At 44.9% G+C, this 17,368-nt stretch overlaps 1 protein-coding gene across 1 annotated transcript; it reads right to left on the reverse strand.

Moving 5' to 3' along the window:
- Positions 1 to 10,130: 10,130 nt before the first annotated feature.
- Positions 10,131 to 17,368, reverse strand: LOC112268642. The gene is made up of 13 exons (XM_024454553.1): positions 16,256 to 17,368; positions 16,030 to 16,128; positions 15,758 to 15,927; positions 15,588 to 15,637; positions 15,023 to 15,144; positions 13,555 to 13,682; positions 13,271 to 13,483; positions 12,211 to 12,483; positions 11,957 to 12,089; positions 11,482 to 11,615; positions 10,890 to 11,392; positions 10,597 to 10,683; positions 10,131 to 10,499 (listed from the first exon to the last, which is right to left on the reverse strand). Exons 1-3 carry the CDS (start codon positions 17,366 to 17,368, stop codon positions 15,820 to 15,822), a joined length of 1,320 nt encoding a protein of 439 aa, XP_024310321.1. The 3' UTR covers positions 10,131 to 10,499; positions 10,597 to 10,683; positions 10,890 to 11,392; positions 11,482 to 11,615; positions 11,957 to 12,089; positions 12,211 to 12,483; positions 13,271 to 13,483; positions 13,555 to 13,682; positions 15,023 to 15,144; positions 15,588 to 15,637; positions 15,758 to 15,819.

The following is a 17,368-nucleotide window of genomic DNA, read 5'->3' on the forward strand; positions in this document are numbered from 1 at the left end:
ATCGGCTAAGCTAATATTGGTGCCGTAGCAATCATCTTCTTCAGCTCTTGAAAAGCTAGGTCCGCCTGTGGCGTCCACACAAATTTGTCGGTTTTCTTCATCAGGTGGTATAAGGGCATAGCCTTTTCACCTAGCCGACTAACGAAACGACTCAGCGACGCTAGGCATCCCGTGAATTTCTGCACATCTTTGAGGCACTTTGGCAGTTTCATTCTTTCTATAGCAGCAATTTTTACATGGTTCGTTTCTATACCTCGGCTTGATACCAGGAAACTGAGCAACTTTCCTGCCGGCACACCGAATGTGCACTTGGCCGGGTTCAGTTTCATTCGGAATCTCCGCAGATTTGCGAATGTTTCCCGGATATCATTCAAGAGCATGGCGCTCTTCTTGGTTTTTATGACGACATCATCGACATATACCTGCACATTTTTGCCGAGTTGATCGTGTAAGCATTTCTGCATGCACCTTTGATAGGTAGCTCCTGCATTTCCCAAACCAAACGGCATAGTGCGATAGCAATAAGCTCCGAACGGGGTGATAAATGATGTCTTTATTTGATCATTACGGTTCAACGGTATCTGATGAAAACCAGAGTACGCATCCACAAAAGACAACAACTCACACCCGACAGTGGAGTCGATCACTTGATCGATCCGAGGTAACAGAAATGGGTCTTTGGGACATGCCTTGTTTAGGCTGGTGTAGTCGATACACATGCGCCACACCTTGGCAGTAGTTGGGTCGTCTTTTTTCTTCTCGAACATGACCGGGTTTGCGAACCAGTCGGAATGCAACACTTCCATGATAAAGCCGGTAGCTAGAAGCCGGGATACCTCTTCCGATATGACTTTCCTTCTGTCGTCGGGAAAGCGTCAAAGGGGCTGCTTCACCGGTCTTGTGTCTGGTCTGACATGCAATAAGTGCTCAGCTAACTCCCTCGACACACCTGGCAGGTCTTGAGTTGACCATGCGAAGATATTCCGATTCTCACGGAGGAAGCTGCTGAGCTCGCCTTCCTATTTCTCCCCCAAACCGGCACCAATGATGACGGTGCGGTCCGGGAACTCGCTGTCAACCTGTATCTTCTTTGTCTCCTTGGCTGCCTGATAGGCCACACTTCCATGGGGATTGTTCATAGCCGGCAGGCCAATTTGTGCCGCCTGAGCCATCGCAACAGCTTCTTGTAATTTCTTCTTCTCGCCAGCGATGACCAGCAACTCGGCCAAAGCAGACCCGGCCGCCGCACATTCCATTTAGCGTTTGTAGTGGCCAGTGATAGTTATGGTACCAATTGGTCCCGGCATCTTCATCTTCAGATAACCAATGTGAGTAGTAGCCCTGAACTTGGCGAGTGCCGGCCTACCAAGCAGTGCATGGTATGGACTGCTAAGGTCCACCACCTCGAACACTAGATTTTTGGTCCGACAGTTCTCTCTGGTGCCGAATAAGACGTCCACTCGGATCTTGCCTACCGGAGCACAAGACACTCCCGGCACAATACCGTGAAAGGTAGTCCGGCTAGGCTCAAGCATGTTATCTGTATTGCCGAGCTTAAGCATCGTGTCCCGGTACAGGATATTGATGCTGCTCCCATTATCAATAAGAACCCGAGTGAACTTGACGTTAATGTTGGGCCCAATGAGCGTCGGGTCGACCACCAGGGCATATCCACCAGGGTTGGGCATAACCTTGGGATGGTCTGCCCGGTTTAGTTCATCTCCTGGTCCGACCAATACATGAACTTTGGAACTGCCGGCATAACAGCATTGACTTCCATCTCTCGCCTGCGCTGACTTTGCTTGTCAGCGGGCTCAGTGATGGAAATCATGTAGCTCTGGTGATGCTCCTTGTACTCGTTTCTCCCGGCATACCTTGGGATTTCTTGTCACTCCACCTGGTTGACTGCATTATTGGCCTGAGGGGGTCCTGGGATTTGTGCGTTCGCGCCTGTGAAGGGTGGAGGTGGGGGTAACCGGCTTGCCTCGCCATTCTCGGCCCGTTGCATCCAGCTGTATTGCCGCGTTGTGTGGTTCGCCGGCTTGTTGGGGTTAGTCGTGTGAAAATGACAAGGCTGATCCAACATTACCTCGAAAGTATACTTCGGCTTATCTTGCCAGGGCTTCTTTTGTTCTCCCTTTTTGACCCACTGCTGATTTCCTGTTTTCTGATGACAACTAGAGCCGGCGTCAGGCTGGTCCTGAACTGTAGCGATATGGGCTGGCCCATACAAGTAATCCGGCCTGTCATCCCTTCTCTTGTTGCGATGATCTTGATGATCATTCCTTCGGAATGCACCAGCAAGATTGTATGTCGGCTGCTCCCTTTTTGGTTCTGTCGGCATCAGCGATGGCTGAGTCGGATCGCCAAGCACGTACATGTCGGCGATCCTGATCATTTCAGATAGATTGGTCGGCATCTCTCTTTGCAGCTTCTGCCACAGCATGTTGCCGTGCCGACATCCCTAGGCAAACCACGCTATGACTTGCGATTCCACTATCCCTTCACAGAAATTACGGAGATTGTTCCATCTTGTCAGGTAATCCCGGTCAGTTTCGTTGTCTCTTTGCTTGCACATGGACAACTGTTGAGGACGATTCGGCCTCTTGTAAGTGCTAGTGAAATTGCTGACAAATGCTTCCTCAAAGTCTATCCAGCAATTGATGCTGCTTTCCGGCAAATTGTTCAACCATATCCTTGCCGGTCCCACGAGCATCTGGGGTACACAACGTACTGCCCATCTGCGATTGCCGTCTGCCATGCTTACTGTTGTGACATAGTCTTCCAGCCAATCTTCCGGCTTAGTACTGCCGTCATACGTTCTTGTACCCTTGGGCAGCTGGAAACCCGGGGCTGGTCTCTCCCTCATGATCCGATGCGCGAAGCAACGTGGTCCCGAAGGGCCTTGTTCCTCCAGAAGCTCAGACAGATAAATTCTGTCAAGCCGATGTCTTGCATCCAGGGGCGATACATGCATGTTCCCAATTCGGCCTCCGAGCGGACCGAGATTGTCGCGCTCTCGCCTGATATAACCCTCGTCAGCCATGGCCGAGTATCCGTCATTGTAACGGTCATCACGGCGATCTTCACCTCGATACAGGGGGTTGCGCCCGACAGCCTGCTGTCCCACGGCAGTATTGGGTGCCGGAACCCGAGGTCGGTGCCCATGATCATATGAGTAACGCTCCTGCTGATCTCGGCGGTTGACGCCGGGACCCAGACCACTTTGGCTGTCATCAACTCTTCTGACTATTTGTTTCTCGGCCAGGGCCGGGTCACAGCGTTCCAACTGCTTATCTCTGCTAGAGTGAACGCTTTTGTCCCGTTTGCCACCAGGTGAGGACGCTTGCTTGTCAACCCGGCCACTAGCATCTGCAGCCGAGTGAATGACCTGAGATGCACCGGGTTTGCCGTGCTTTCTCAAGTATGCCTCATTCTATTCGTGGGCTGTTTGGAGCAGTTCTTTCACGCGCAGCTGCTGTTGCCGAAGTGCCTCTCCCATTATATTCGGCAACTCCCTAGCCGCAGTCTCAGCAGCCTTGAGGGTTTTGACAGGGGTATTTTATTTCGGCTTTAGTGCCGAGGCAAAACTTGCCGACACAGCTGGCACACCCCTGACCATCTCTCGTCATCTCAGCATTCAAGTTCTTGCCACGGTTACGCACCTCCCCAACTCTGCTAGGGTAGAACTGAGACCATGAGCTTTGTTATACTCACGGAGCGAGATGTCGAGCTTTTGTCGAGCGTTGGCAACGTCAACGGCTGCCTTCAGCAGCTTCTGTCTATCCAACTCCAACTCCGCCTGCAGCTGGGCCGGGCTAGCATTCGACACCACCGGCGTGGTCAGCCGCTCGATGGAGGCCTGGATCTGAGTTGGCTTCAGCGGCAGAGCCGATGTGCCGGCTTGAGCGGCGATGTTCTCCGGCTTGTCCAAAGGGAGCTTCGTCGTTCTGCCGAACTTGGTTGGGACCGCGTCGCTTCCTGCAGCGTCCCTTCCCGCATCCGTGTCATGAGCCGTCACCATAACCTCCACACGGTCAGCGGGGCAGTCGAAGTGCCGGCTGCGAGCCATGCAGATGGCGGGGGGATCTTCAGCCATCACCACCTGCTTTGGGTACCTGCAAGGGCTGTCAGTAGCAACATAAACCTTGTGCATGCCGAAATTGATGAAGCGGCCTGCGCAGGGAAGCGGTGTGCCGTTGAAGCAGCCCGCGTTGTTGTCGATGAAGCCCAGAGAGCCGAATCTCTGGACCAAACCGGAGACCACGCGCTCTCCGGTGACGAGGAAGCTTTCCGTTCGGATGAAAACTTCAGCCAGCGCCGCTGCTAGCCCCACGGTGGGTGCCAACTGTCGTGGTGGTGTCACGGCAGACGCTATAGGATGGCTTAACTTGGGGCCGATGGACGCAGGAGGATCCGAATGAGGGAGGACGTGAAGGGAAACACGCACAAAACACAGAAGCACACACAGATTTACTCAGGTTCGGAGCCCTCTTGTCGAGGTAACACTCCTACTCCTGCTTTGTTGTATTAGCCAAGATAGGCAAGCTCTACAATGGCGCTCCTTGAGCTGTATTCTTGAGGAAGACGAAGAAGGGAAAAACCCTAGATGCCTAAGTGCTCTCCTCCTAAGTGCCCCCCTTCCCTACAGAGGGGTAAGGTTCTATTTATAGGCCGCCCATGTCACACTGACATGTGGGCCGAGTCTAACCTCATTTAGTCTATTCTTAATATTAATTTTTTCTCCCTCCATAGATTCTTTGGTCAAGAATTGTCTTCGATTTTTTTTATTTTGACTTGATTGAAATTAAGTGGATGCAATGAAAAAAGAAATTGATGGGATCCGCCAGGCACGCGGCTTGGTTCCCTCCAGGCAGTACCGTAGGGGACAAGACAACTTTATTTTTCCCTGCCAGTCTGCAACGGGTACAACTATCCCCTGCCGGCTTCCGTCATAGAGTCTCTTTCGGTGCTTCTCTAGCGTGGTCACCTGACACCGGTACGCAGGCGCTGGCTGCTTTTCTGAGATGATGATGGCGCTGCTTTACTTTGCACCGCGTGGTCAGGATAAGACCGTTGAGGGATCTCGGCTATCGCCGAGATCAAAATGCTCGTCCTTATCTTGCAAACTCATAAGACAAGATAGCCATGCCGGCTACGCCCGGGATGCCGGCTTAGTGTTAGTTTAACTTTACGAAGTCGGCATACATAACTATGCGGCTTTGCCTTCGTCATCTCGGCTAGGGTTGTGTCGCTATGACCCTATCCGGGGTCATGCATGTCGTCATAAAGCTATCAGGTCCTAGTCGACTTGGTCTCTAGTCTCAACCCTCTACAGTTTGACCTTACAAATCTTAAGGATAAAGAAGCACGTGCAGCTTCTGCGTTGTATGGTTGCGCGGGGGAGCGGCGGCTTCGACTCTGCAGACTCCAGCCCGCGCGGAGCATGGAGCCATCATGAGTTCACAACGTTATGCCAAGGCATATCCGCATATGTATGGAAAATCATTAAAGTTTCATAAATGAAATAAGTCCATTTTACCCACCTCAACTTATTGATAAGTCCAAGAAGCACCCTAAACTATGAAACCGGGTATTTAACCCTCCCGAACTATCAAAACGGGGCACCCAACCCCCCTGTGCCTGTTTCCTGCTGGTCTGGGCGGTTTTGACCATGTTGACCGCCACGCTGGCAACAAGTGTCTGTCCCGAGTCCTCCTAACCTCGCACCTAGACCTCTATCTCTCTTCTCAAATTCCAAATCGGGAACCCTAGCTCTGGCGTCGGCGGGGGCTGGACGACGCAGGCCTTGCGGAGGCAGACACTGGGCATTGGGGCGGCTGCTAATTGACTACTGGAACCTGTGCCCGCCCCTCTTCTTCCTCCCCGACGCCGGCGGCTGCTGCTCAGTGAGTTCATCTGCTTTTTTCTTCTTTTTCCCTCTCCTTCTGCTCCTCTGCTCGATGCTTAGCTTGCTGCATTTGCTTCTATTCTTACAGAGCAATGGAAGATGACCTAGACTGCAACTAGAATTGCAAACAGATTTGAGAAGATGATTAAGGCTAAAAATCAGAAGGGAAACCGGCGGAGGAAAAGAGAAGGAAAACTGAATCGAATAACGGCTAACTCTGGTCACGGGAGCTAAAGAACAGAAGAGAGAGAGAGAGAAGACAGAGACGGGAGAGAGAAGTCTGGGCAGATAGGCTCGGGACAGCCACTTGCCAGCCTGGCATGCCAGCATGGCGGTCAACATGGTCAAAACCGCCCAGACCAGCAGGAAACAGGCACAGGGGGGTTGGGTGCCTGGTTTTGATAGTTCGGGGTGTTAAATACCCGGTTTCATAGATTAGGGTGTTTTTTGGACTTCTTGATTAGTTGAGGGGGGTAAAATGGACTTATTTCTTCATAAATTTTGACGAAATTTAACCAAACTAAAATTTCAGAATTTAAACTTCCGACTAAGTGGTCCCACGTGTCTGACGTGGTGCTACTCAGTGCGGTTGTCCATTAGATGGTGTGGGTTAGGCAGCTAGGGCGCAGGCGACCCTGCCTAGCCGGAATTAAGGTTCAAAATTTCAATGTAATTTGAACAAAATTTTCAAATTTTCGGTGATTTTGGCGGGTACTGAAATTCTGTTACCTTGTAATTTCGAACTACACTTAAACAAAATTTTAATCCCGAATTTTAGTTTCAGCCAAAATTTGTTTAATTCAATGAATTTTGGTCAAGATAATACCAAAAAAGATTTTGGGGTTTTCTAAATTTCGATGATCTTTGAAATCCACGTAGGACTGCATGTGTCATGATGGCAAAAATCATAAAAAAAAGGTAAAATTGTGTCAAAAGGTTTTAAAATAAGAAAAATAATGATTTTATTTAAATGGGATAAAATGTGTCCCAAACTTTCTTAGAGGGCTAAACTGTGGATTCAACCGTAAATATAATTAATAACATGTACGGAGTACCAATTAATTCAATCTCAAAAACTAAAATAGCGAAATTATAAGGGAAAAACATTTCGAATAACCAGTCCCATGAGGATAAAACTACAGCAATAAGGAAACAGGCAACGATGACTCTTTCAGCTTGCCAGTTTATCCACGAATGTGTCACTGTACGACCAAATCGGTAGCTTTCATATCTTCGTGGATGACATCACGATGAGGCCGGACCGATCTCGCTTCGGTGTCCCGAAGAAAAGGACATCAGGTTGAAGGTGCATATTTCCTAGCTACATGGATTAATCGATCAAACTCCGTGTCGTGATGACTTGATGTTATGGAGTTGATGCCAAGAGCCCTTGTGTGCAATGGGTTGGAGCAGGCGTGACAGAGAAGATTGCAAAGGGCACCAAACGTGAGATCAGTGGAACAGAGTAGGGAACTATAAAGTTGCTGTGAACCAGACAGCCTTCTGGTAAACTTCTAATCCATGAACAGAACACCCGACCCAGCCATCCTTTTCCGATCCATTTTTGCATGACAGCGACGCCGGCCCAAACTCTGCTACCACGATGCATCCGGACGCAAAATTAGCACTTGGAACAGAGCCGAAATATGGAACAAATTAACAAGTGTTGTTTGTGCGCACGAAGCATAGGTTTGTTAAATCGACCACAAGCTGGCTGGTTGACGATAATAATGGTCAAATCATTGTGCTAGATCGACGATGGAGACGGGAGTGGTTCCTCGATCGTGCCGATGCCAAGATGGAGCAGAGAGGTCGGAGATTCCACGCGGCACGGGTGATGCCAGCGCCCACGTACGTTGGACGTGTGCTCCTGCGGAATACGGAGTAGGTAGGGACGAACCCAAGAAGGAAAAAATAAGAAGGTTTTCATTAGTTAAACCTTATGTTACTAGTAGAAAATTTTGCAACAGCGGAGGTGGTTCGAGCAGGCGAGCAGCCGGCGGCTACTACCCGCTCCCTCCCGTATTAGTTGAGTGAAACACATTGTACTTTAAAGCATCGAGTTAGTCTGAATTAATGAATACAGTCCTAAACCTATAGAAGGAGCTTTTAAAGTATATTGTACTTTTTTTTTTGAAAAAATATACTTTCTCGGTCTAACAAAAGATGTTTCAAAGTTTTTTAAAATTTAAATGTGTTTAGACATGATTTAGTATATAGATGCATTAAAATTTAGTTAAAGTTAAAACATATTTTATTAGACGGAGTAAGTATTGTATTTTGAAGCGAAGTCACCCAAGCCTTGAACCTGCGCCAGGTCCGACGGGGAGTGCGGCTTGTTCGGTGGAACAGGGCCCCAAATCTGGAGGAGACCCAAATATCCCAACTATTCAGTGCCGGGCCCGCAGCCCATTAGGCAATATGCATTAGCCAGCCCGAGGCCGAGGCGCCGAGTGCTCGCATGACTCCTCCGCCGCTCCCCGTCTTCGATCTTCCCTCGTGTCAGCGTGACTCTTCCAGCGCCGGAAATTTGGGAGTTCCGTCTTCTCGTCTTCCAGAGCGCCTCGTCTTCTGGTCTTCGATCGCACCGTCGCACGGGACTGCTGGACGCAATCGGGGATTGCCATTGCTCGCCGGATCCCATCATCCCAGATTCCCAATCGTCGACGCCAGATCGGTCGCCATTTTCTGATTTCTTCCCGATCTCACATCTCGTCTCGCTTGGAGTCCAGGAGCAACAATTCGACCAGGAAACAGGTGTCAGTGAGTGCCGCAATGGCGGAATCCACTTAATTGTCCGTCTAATCGTCAAAACAAGTTCAATTTTCAATGGATTGTCTTAGGTATTAGTTCTGTTTTATTCATCTTTCCTATGTAGTGTTTCAACATCTGAGCCTAATCAAGTAATCAGTCATCTCTTTTAAGTACGAAACATTTTTCAATTGAGGTAGGAGGCCCCATTTATACTTTGGCAGTCTCGGATTTTGCCGGCCTGACCCCGCTCAAGGCATTGTTGCCTCGGTCTCACACGTGCGAGCGAAAAGAATGAGACGTGAGTGGATGTTTAGATTTTCATGGAATTCCCACGAAATCAAAGGAAATGAATTTGTATTAACCATTTGCTGATCCGATCCTAGAGCTGGATTATCTACCGTGGGAATATTAAAAACAAAACTAGCACTATATTTACTTTTCTACGCATGCACGTATATATTGTACTCTTTTTTTAATAGTATATATTGTACTTTTATTTGAATGTATTGTACTACCCTCGATCCAAAATAAACGTCTCAGTTTTGAACTAAACTTGTGAGAGGGAGTAGAACAAAGTAAATTCTTCATAGGAAAAAAAATCAACTGCAGGAAGCATTCAATTCTTTCTCTTCTTTGCCTCCAGCCCAATCAGAGGGTGTTGTGGACGGCCCATTGGACTTGACTACTGCTACAAAGGCTTTATTCTTATGGGCCATTGGCATGTAATGAAATCGGTTAGGCCCATGATGGTTGTCCTCGACTCCTTCTCTTATAATTTGCATCTAGCTCAACTGATGGTACCGTTGACAAGTACCATGCATCTGAATAAGAGGTTCCTTTTCCAAAAAACGAAAAGAAAAGAAAAGGAGTTTCTTCTAAAAAGAAAGAAATCTGAATAAGAGGTAAAAGTTCATGACATTGCTGGCTTAAATTTATCTGATTTTTGCGCCGTGCACAGCCTATGTTTTTTTTCATTTGTTTTCCTGTTTGTAAGTATATGCAGCCTCTACAATTTAACGGGATTGCAAATTGAGAATAATATCATTTATCTTTTGCCAACAAAAATGTATGCACACTGTTTCCCTTTAGCTACAGAACAGTCACCGTGAAAGTTGGAACCTGTTGGCTTTTATGAATGTTCTAGGCGGCGGTTTTGTTCTTAAATGGTTTTCGTCCATTAATTAAGAAGAATAGAGTTGCTAACTCCGTGTGGTTATTTGTTAGTTACTAACCACGTGAATATGACATGCCCATAGAATGTTAGTTACTAACGACGTGAGTACATGACATGCCCATAGAATCTCATCCTTAGACAGTACTTTATCAAGTTTTTTACTCCCTCCGTCCCATATTAAGTGACTCAAATTTGTCCAAATATAAACGTATTTATATACTAAAATATGTTTAGATACATGAAAGTCGTTTAATATGGGACGGAGGGGGCAGTGAATATCAAGAATCCACAACTTTTAGGAATTAGGAGAAGGTTTTACAGAACACCACCACAACTTTTGGATTCGTTTTTCTTCCCTTAACGCCAACTTTTGGAGCGAACAATTACAGACGACCAAAATCTTGCGTTTCAGCGCAGTTGACAGTCTTTCGGACTGTTGGGTCCACTGGTCGGAAAAAGGCCTAGCCTAATTAAGCTGCCGCTTTACATGCTGGCGTGAGTATTGGTCCAGACACGACCGAACCAGGTTCGAAATGGTGACAAGTAAAACTGATCTTATGACAGAGTTCTGGAAGGCTACTCGTCGACCTCAAAAAATATAACTTCTGGCCGTAGCTTGCGCTCTTTCAAACGTTCTCTCAATTCCCAGTCATCTTCTGTCTGTATGGAGGATGTTCGCAACAATTCAAGAAGTTGATAATGAAATCACTCTGAACAAGAACAGTCTGCGCAGGATCAAGAATAAGGAGTTACTCACCTGAACAGTGTCGTAGTCGTCAATGAGCCACTCGTCCTTGTCCTCGTTCCAAGCAACGCAGACGTAGCGATCATCACAATAGCAGATCTGTAAGAGTTATGTTTACAAAGGAATGAGACAATCGAGAGAGAGAATGTGCAGAAAAAGGTCACTGCAGATTATGTTCTGCAACCATTCCAGGCGATTTGATGAGAACTGTTCCTAACTTCCAATTAGACATGGAGGTAAGGAAAGTACTGCAAGATAGATATATTTATAAGAAGATCAGGGGTTACAAGGTCCAGTTAGGTTACCTCTCAAATGTTCAATCAATAGAATATGTGAAAGAAAAAACTGTCAACTTCGTGTCTTCATTGTTCCATATATATTTTGTACCAGTGAAGTAGACAGGAGAACACGTGTCCCAAATAGAACTTGCAAATATCCCCACTGTACTATATGAAGCAACTCAGGTATGATGCATCATTAGGTTTCCCTTAGCAGCTTCTTTAGAAATACAAGAAAATGTCTTATCATAACCTGGTGAGCACGCCAATTAATCACTTATTACCATGCTCCAATTTATTCTAGAAAAAACAGGAACCTTCTTAATACCAACTTGGCTTCTCTCGGCTTATGAGTATAATCCAATATATATATGCTGATAATTAAGACGCCTCACAGTCATCTCCAAATGAATGTAGCACCAGGTACCAGCTAAGGAAGTGACAAATAGCACCACAACTTATAAACTCTCAGGAAACGGATATCAACCAATACCAAATAGCTCATTCCTTTCTCCTCCTTTTTGCATTGCCTTAACACCGAGATTAAATGAAAGAAGCATTTTCTTAGTTGCATTAACAATTTGATTCTGGAAAATGTAAAAGTTAGCCATGCACATACCATTGAGGCCACGGTATACTTGGTTGCAGAATGATCACTTCTGCAAAAAAAATCAGTGTGATGGGGAGACGTAATATCAGCCAGCACGTCATAGCGAGTATCCTGGCTTTCGCTGCCGCCTTCCCAGTTCAAGACTACAACATAATAGCAAAAGAGGCAAACATAATCAATATTTTGGTGTAATCTAATGCAAGCAAAAAAGATAAATGAATCCAGCAACAGCCACTTGAACAACCAGCAGTGCATATCTTTCAAAACAACGTTTTTCTGATGGGACATTTCTATTTTTAAAAATCTATTTTGAGAATAACAAGACATATCACACCCATTGAATACTCGTACTGTCGTCACTTGTCAGACTTGGGTTTCAAGATATGTTGAGTTGCAGTAATTTGTTGACTTATATATCTCGAATGTTTTTTCCTTTCTTGATAGAGGGAAAGTGCAATTTATCATTTTATACAAGTAGCTTTACCTATTCTAAAGAAGTGTGGAGTGTTTGAAAGAAAGAGATCAATAATATTGTCCAGACTTCCACAATGCTTGCAGCAGTTCTCCTTATAGAAATGCTCATCCAATAGAACCGGAAGGTCTGCAAAGGACTTGACCTGCACAAAAAAGAACAAGGAGAACCACTAGTTAACATTTCCTGCTAGCTAGAATACTTTTTCGTAATATATCCGCCTATACAAGTCTGGCTAGACAGGAAGTCTACTGCATACGGCATACCTTACTTGTTTGAGGCGAACCAGCATCAAGTTTATGGAAAAGTGTAGTATATAGGCCTTTGTGGGAAGACTTCCCACAATGGCAGCTCATTTGCACGTCGAATTTGATCCCAAAAATATTATGTGTTGGGCATATGCATTCTCCACAGGTATGGTTCGCTACCTGTCTACTGATCTCCCTGTTGAATCCAGAGCTCGAAGAATTTTCTGACATGTGCAATCTATTGAGCATTGTGGTCACAATCTTGGAAGAAAATTTTCTGCCGACCTGAAACTGGAATTGATTCATCAGATTTTCCCTTGTGAATACTCCAAAATGTGCACGCGAAATCAAATAAGACTGGAGCAGAATGCAGATGTTTGTAGTTCAACATTTACACATTATTTAAAAGAAACAAAACAATGAGAAAGACTCATAGATCTTACCAACCGAGCAACATAACAACAACATAGCTAACATTTCTCATTCTAGTGTATATACGAGATATCAGTATTCAGTGTGTACACATAATAAATAGCAAGAACAAATAAATAATTCTGGCTAAGTTTATAGAAAAATCTACCAACATCTGCAACTCTAAATTAGTTTTATCAAATCCATCGTTATATATATTTCCATAGTTTATCTATTTGATATTGTAGATGTTTGTATATTTTTCCATAAACTTGGCCAACTTAAAAAAGTTTGACGGAGGACAAAGCTCGAACATCTTATATTTAGGAAAGGAGGTAGTATCTTTCTACGAAGAGTAAAATATCACAACCATTATAGACTCTGTTTTACGTGGTAAACTAACTTTTCATTGGTCCTATAAAGATCTCAATTGATGGTCGCGGCGGTTCGCCTTGAGATTGTACCACCTTTTGCTTTGGAAAAAAACTCAAAGGTGAGATCTGGTATGAATGGCTTAATCTGAGATGCTTGTTCAATAATTGGTAGTATAACATCCTCTTTAAAGTATAGTGTAATATTTTAAGTCAATGGTAGCACACGGGTGTTGTGCTAGTTTTATGTCAACAAAATGACCATGTAAATCTACATGATGGTATTGAAGGTATACCTTTCCATGTATACTGCTGTCATCTACAAGTTCCTGAAGAATGGTCTTCACAGAAGTCAGTACATCTACTGTTAGGTGAAGTTTTTTTGTTTCCAAAGCATACAAGATTCCATAAAATATGCCAGCAATGCAGGGAGGGCTGTCATTAGATGGGTTCCGTACAAGTTGTCCCGCTAGAAATTTCTCTCTGAAATGCCTCAGATTGCACAGTGCCTGTATACATTCATAGGATTAGAAGCAAATGCATATGACATATCACATAACGACATTCAAGTTTCTACCACCTGCATGATTGGATGCAAGATAGACAGGTCTTCATCAACATTGCTTCGTCTGAAAACAGTACCAATTAATTGAGAGCTGGAGGTACTTTCCATTTCCTTAACAAAATGGTATGAAGTTCCTGTATAGCCTGTAATACGAGACAACATTACAGAACATATTTCACAATCTAAAAATGAGAGTATATTGTTTTGTTTTAGCATATGACTAGACTTCGTAAATCTCACAATAAGAAAACTGTGGTAATAGTAAAACTAATTCTTTGGTGCAAATACAACTGAGAAAGGTTTATCATTTTCACGATTGGTTAGTCCATAAAGGAAAAACTATTACCTCTTGCATAGCAAATTTTAGAATTCCCCTGTAAACAAAGCAACACTGACAAGTTCATGAAAAACACACACTGCAAACACCCAGAGTGAACTCCTACAAAAATGTAGAAGGCCATGCTTCACTGCAGGTTATAAATTACAAGTTTAAGTACCACATCCATTTTTCATATCTGAATTGAGCCCAACTAGTTACTATTTTTAGTGGAAGTCCAGTGCTAAATTGCTAATTAAGTAATCCTTCCGTTCCATAATTCTTGTCTCAAATTTGCCCAAAAATGGATGTATCTATTCCTAAAAAGCGTCTAGATACATGTAATATTTCAACAAGAATTATGGAACGGAGGGAGTAGTTAGCAAGAGGGCATCAAGTGAATGCTGTATATCTGGTTGACAAGTGCACAAACCTATCAAGATAGGACTTGGGACAAAGCTAGGACTTCTTATATTGAGGAATGGAGAGAGTAATGAAGTCAGGTTCAATTGACAACAGATGTGATTACCATGTTTAATGGTATATCATAGCAATAAGTCTCACTGACAACAATACAGTGCTATCAAAGAAAATTGTCACTCGAATGAATAGTTTTGTCGGACCAATCCTAGACATAGCCAGAGCCCACAGGGTCTTGTACTCTAGGTGTTGCAACATCATCATGTTCATGTTGTGTCCAGGCCACAGTACAGGTATGAAGCCCATAATCAAGCCTTAAGACATGGAAGTGAGTTTGTGTAGAAAGATTTTTTAAGAGATTGTGCTCATAACAATCTCTGAGAGAAGCAAACTAAGAGAGCAGCTTTCTATTGTTCTTCCATGATCTAGTAGCTTAGATATTATTTGTTTGTGATAACATAAAAAAAATGAAGCTCCTGAACGTGTAAATAGTATTTCAAGAATTCATCGTGCTATCTGTAGAAAGGAACTATAAATAGTATAATGCAGATACTAGATCTAAACCCTGCCATCTCAGAACAGATATGGAGAGCATATTACTAATACTAGAAAATTATTCGATCTCGACATAAGATGTACTCAAATTCTATTGTAATTCTACTCTTACATAGTAATTATGATCCTGTTTCCACAAAAAACAAAAGCATCATGGCCAATTGTTCTAGGACAAGAAGTTGCAGCTGTCACCTTTTTTTTTTAGTAGAGCAGCAGCTACCCTCCATTTCCCATTTTTGTCATGGTAGATTGGTGGACCTGATAAGTTTTGGTTTACCACGGTCCCAGAATTTTTATCTCCAAAGCAAACCTCGCTGCACCAAACAACAAAACCACTGAGTGCCTATTATCTTCTAGAGTCTATATATCGATGAAAAGTTGAGAAAGACATGCCCACTATCTTAAATTAAATTAATTACTTTATAATCTAATTACATAAACTTACTTCAAAATACATATAGTTGAGACTCGCTATTTTGTTATTGTCTTTCCTCGTGGTGGTGGTGGGTGGGTTTGGGTGTGGAGGGGGCTAATGCCGACCATAAGATACTGTTGGTTTATTGCACCCACAGATAATCCTATTGTAAATTCAGAACAGTGACACTGTCTGCTGTCTAGTGGCTACAACATCTAACGTGGATATGTTAAAAAAAATGATAATGTGGTGTCTGTTGAAAATAACATCTGTGTGAAACCAGTAAAACATAAAGATAACTAGTAAACCCACCAAACAATAATTTAGGATCGTGTATTGTACCTTTCTTCACATTTTTCAAGAAGCTCAAGTGTCTCATCCGAGCCGGAAGGCTATAAGCAATTTTCAAAGTGTTAGTGCTTAACGATCAACCAACAAAACATCAATACATCTTAGGAGTTATTCAACAGAAAATACATAGAAATTTGATAGAAAGAATAGACAAAAGGAACCTTCAAGTTATCTGCTTGCTGGTCATATCCACCTTTATGGGCCTTGTTTCCATTGGAGAGCTTTAGATATGTTCCCCAATGGCAATGCTGCCGGGGGCATAAACATTAGGAGATACCATTTCAGTATCAGGCTCAGCATTGTCTTCAATCATGGATTTTATCAACTCAGCCTGCAAAAATGGTTATAGGCTTATAAGTCAGTGCACTGCAGGAGCAAACAAAAAGACAACTAGCCCTAGTTAATAAACAAGCAACGGAAGATGTAAACGAACCCATAGGAATGACTTTGCAAGGGGCAAGACGGCTACGCGATAATCCAACGTAGAATTCGCGAGGAAATCATACCACAAGTCTGGGAATTTAAAACAGGCCTGCAATATAAAGAAAATCTTGAAGATTAGTCTGACGAAGAAAACTGTAAGTATGGTAATAAGAAAATGAACCTGCGGAAGAAATAGTAAGTTGAAGCAAGGACATGCAAAAGGTAAGAGGTCAGACCTCAGCACTTGAGTTGTCTGTGTTGTGCAAATTCTTCTTCCACTTCTGATTCATCTCCTGTAGGCGTTTAGTTCCTTCTTCGCATTTCTCATCTCGTGTCTTAACAAACGACTTTTCTTCAGTTATGCTAATTCTATTTGGCAGAAAATCCAAGTTCTGAAATATACGATCTATCTCGTTGAAATGGAAGAAGTAATGGTCCTCTGAATCTTGACTAACAGTTATCTCATCCAAAGAATCATCATCCACGGATGCATCCTCATTCAGTTCTGGGCGTGACCACACCTCCAGCAGGTCTTCCTCTGCTGGGTGCTCGCTGCGCATGTGCCCCAAGAGGGACAGTGCATCTGGTAACTTCTCGCCAATACAGTAGGGGCAAATCCAGAACCTCCACGACCCGGTTTGCTTCACAAAGCTCAGTGCATCAGATATGGTACTTGCAGCCCAGTGGTCATCTTGGTAAACTTCATCATAGTACTTATGCAGCTCATCGAGACTCACTGATAGGAAGCTGCCCCGCTTCTCGCTTGTCATGGAGTTCCAGTAACCCTGAAGTACCTTCCAGACGGCGTCGGTAGCACGCGGCCGGTTGCTGCAAATCCAATCCAGAGTGACACGGAGGGAGATGCGAGCCCTTTGCGTGCAGTTCTCCGCTCTCTGGTCCTCGGTCTTCCTCACGAACGGGTCGCCGCTGGACATGATGGGCAGGCCGCTAGACACGATGGGGTTGGGGATTCCGATGGCCCGAAGGACTTCGCTCTTCGCCTCGTCGTCTTTCGATGCCAAGAACAGCACATTGGCGAGGAGGATGGAGGTCTCGATGCAGTTGGGGACGATCCGGTTGACCATGGCGAGGTAATCCTGCGCGGTGGCGAGGCGGCGCGCCGCGACCTCCTCGTCGCCCGCCGCTCTAGCGCGCTTGGCAGCGGCGCGGTACTTATAGGCCGCGACGTGGAGGTGTCTGGCCGCGTCCGCGCCGTCGGCCGCGAGCTCCTCCTCGTTCAGGAGCCCCCAATCGAACAGGTGTTCCGTGGGCCCTTCCTCGTCGTCGAGCGCGAGCTCCTCCTCGTCTGACTCGTCTCCAGCGCCATAGCCAGCAGCTGGTTCGGCCAT

The sequence above is a fragment of the Brachypodium distachyon genome, chromosome 4 (genome assembly GCF_000005505.3).
Source record: "Brachypodium distachyon strain Bd21 chromosome 4, Brachypodium_distachyon_v3.0, whole genome shotgun sequence".
Classification (NCBI taxonomy): domain Eukaryota; kingdom Viridiplantae; phylum Streptophyta; class Magnoliopsida; order Poales; family Poaceae; genus Brachypodium; species Brachypodium distachyon.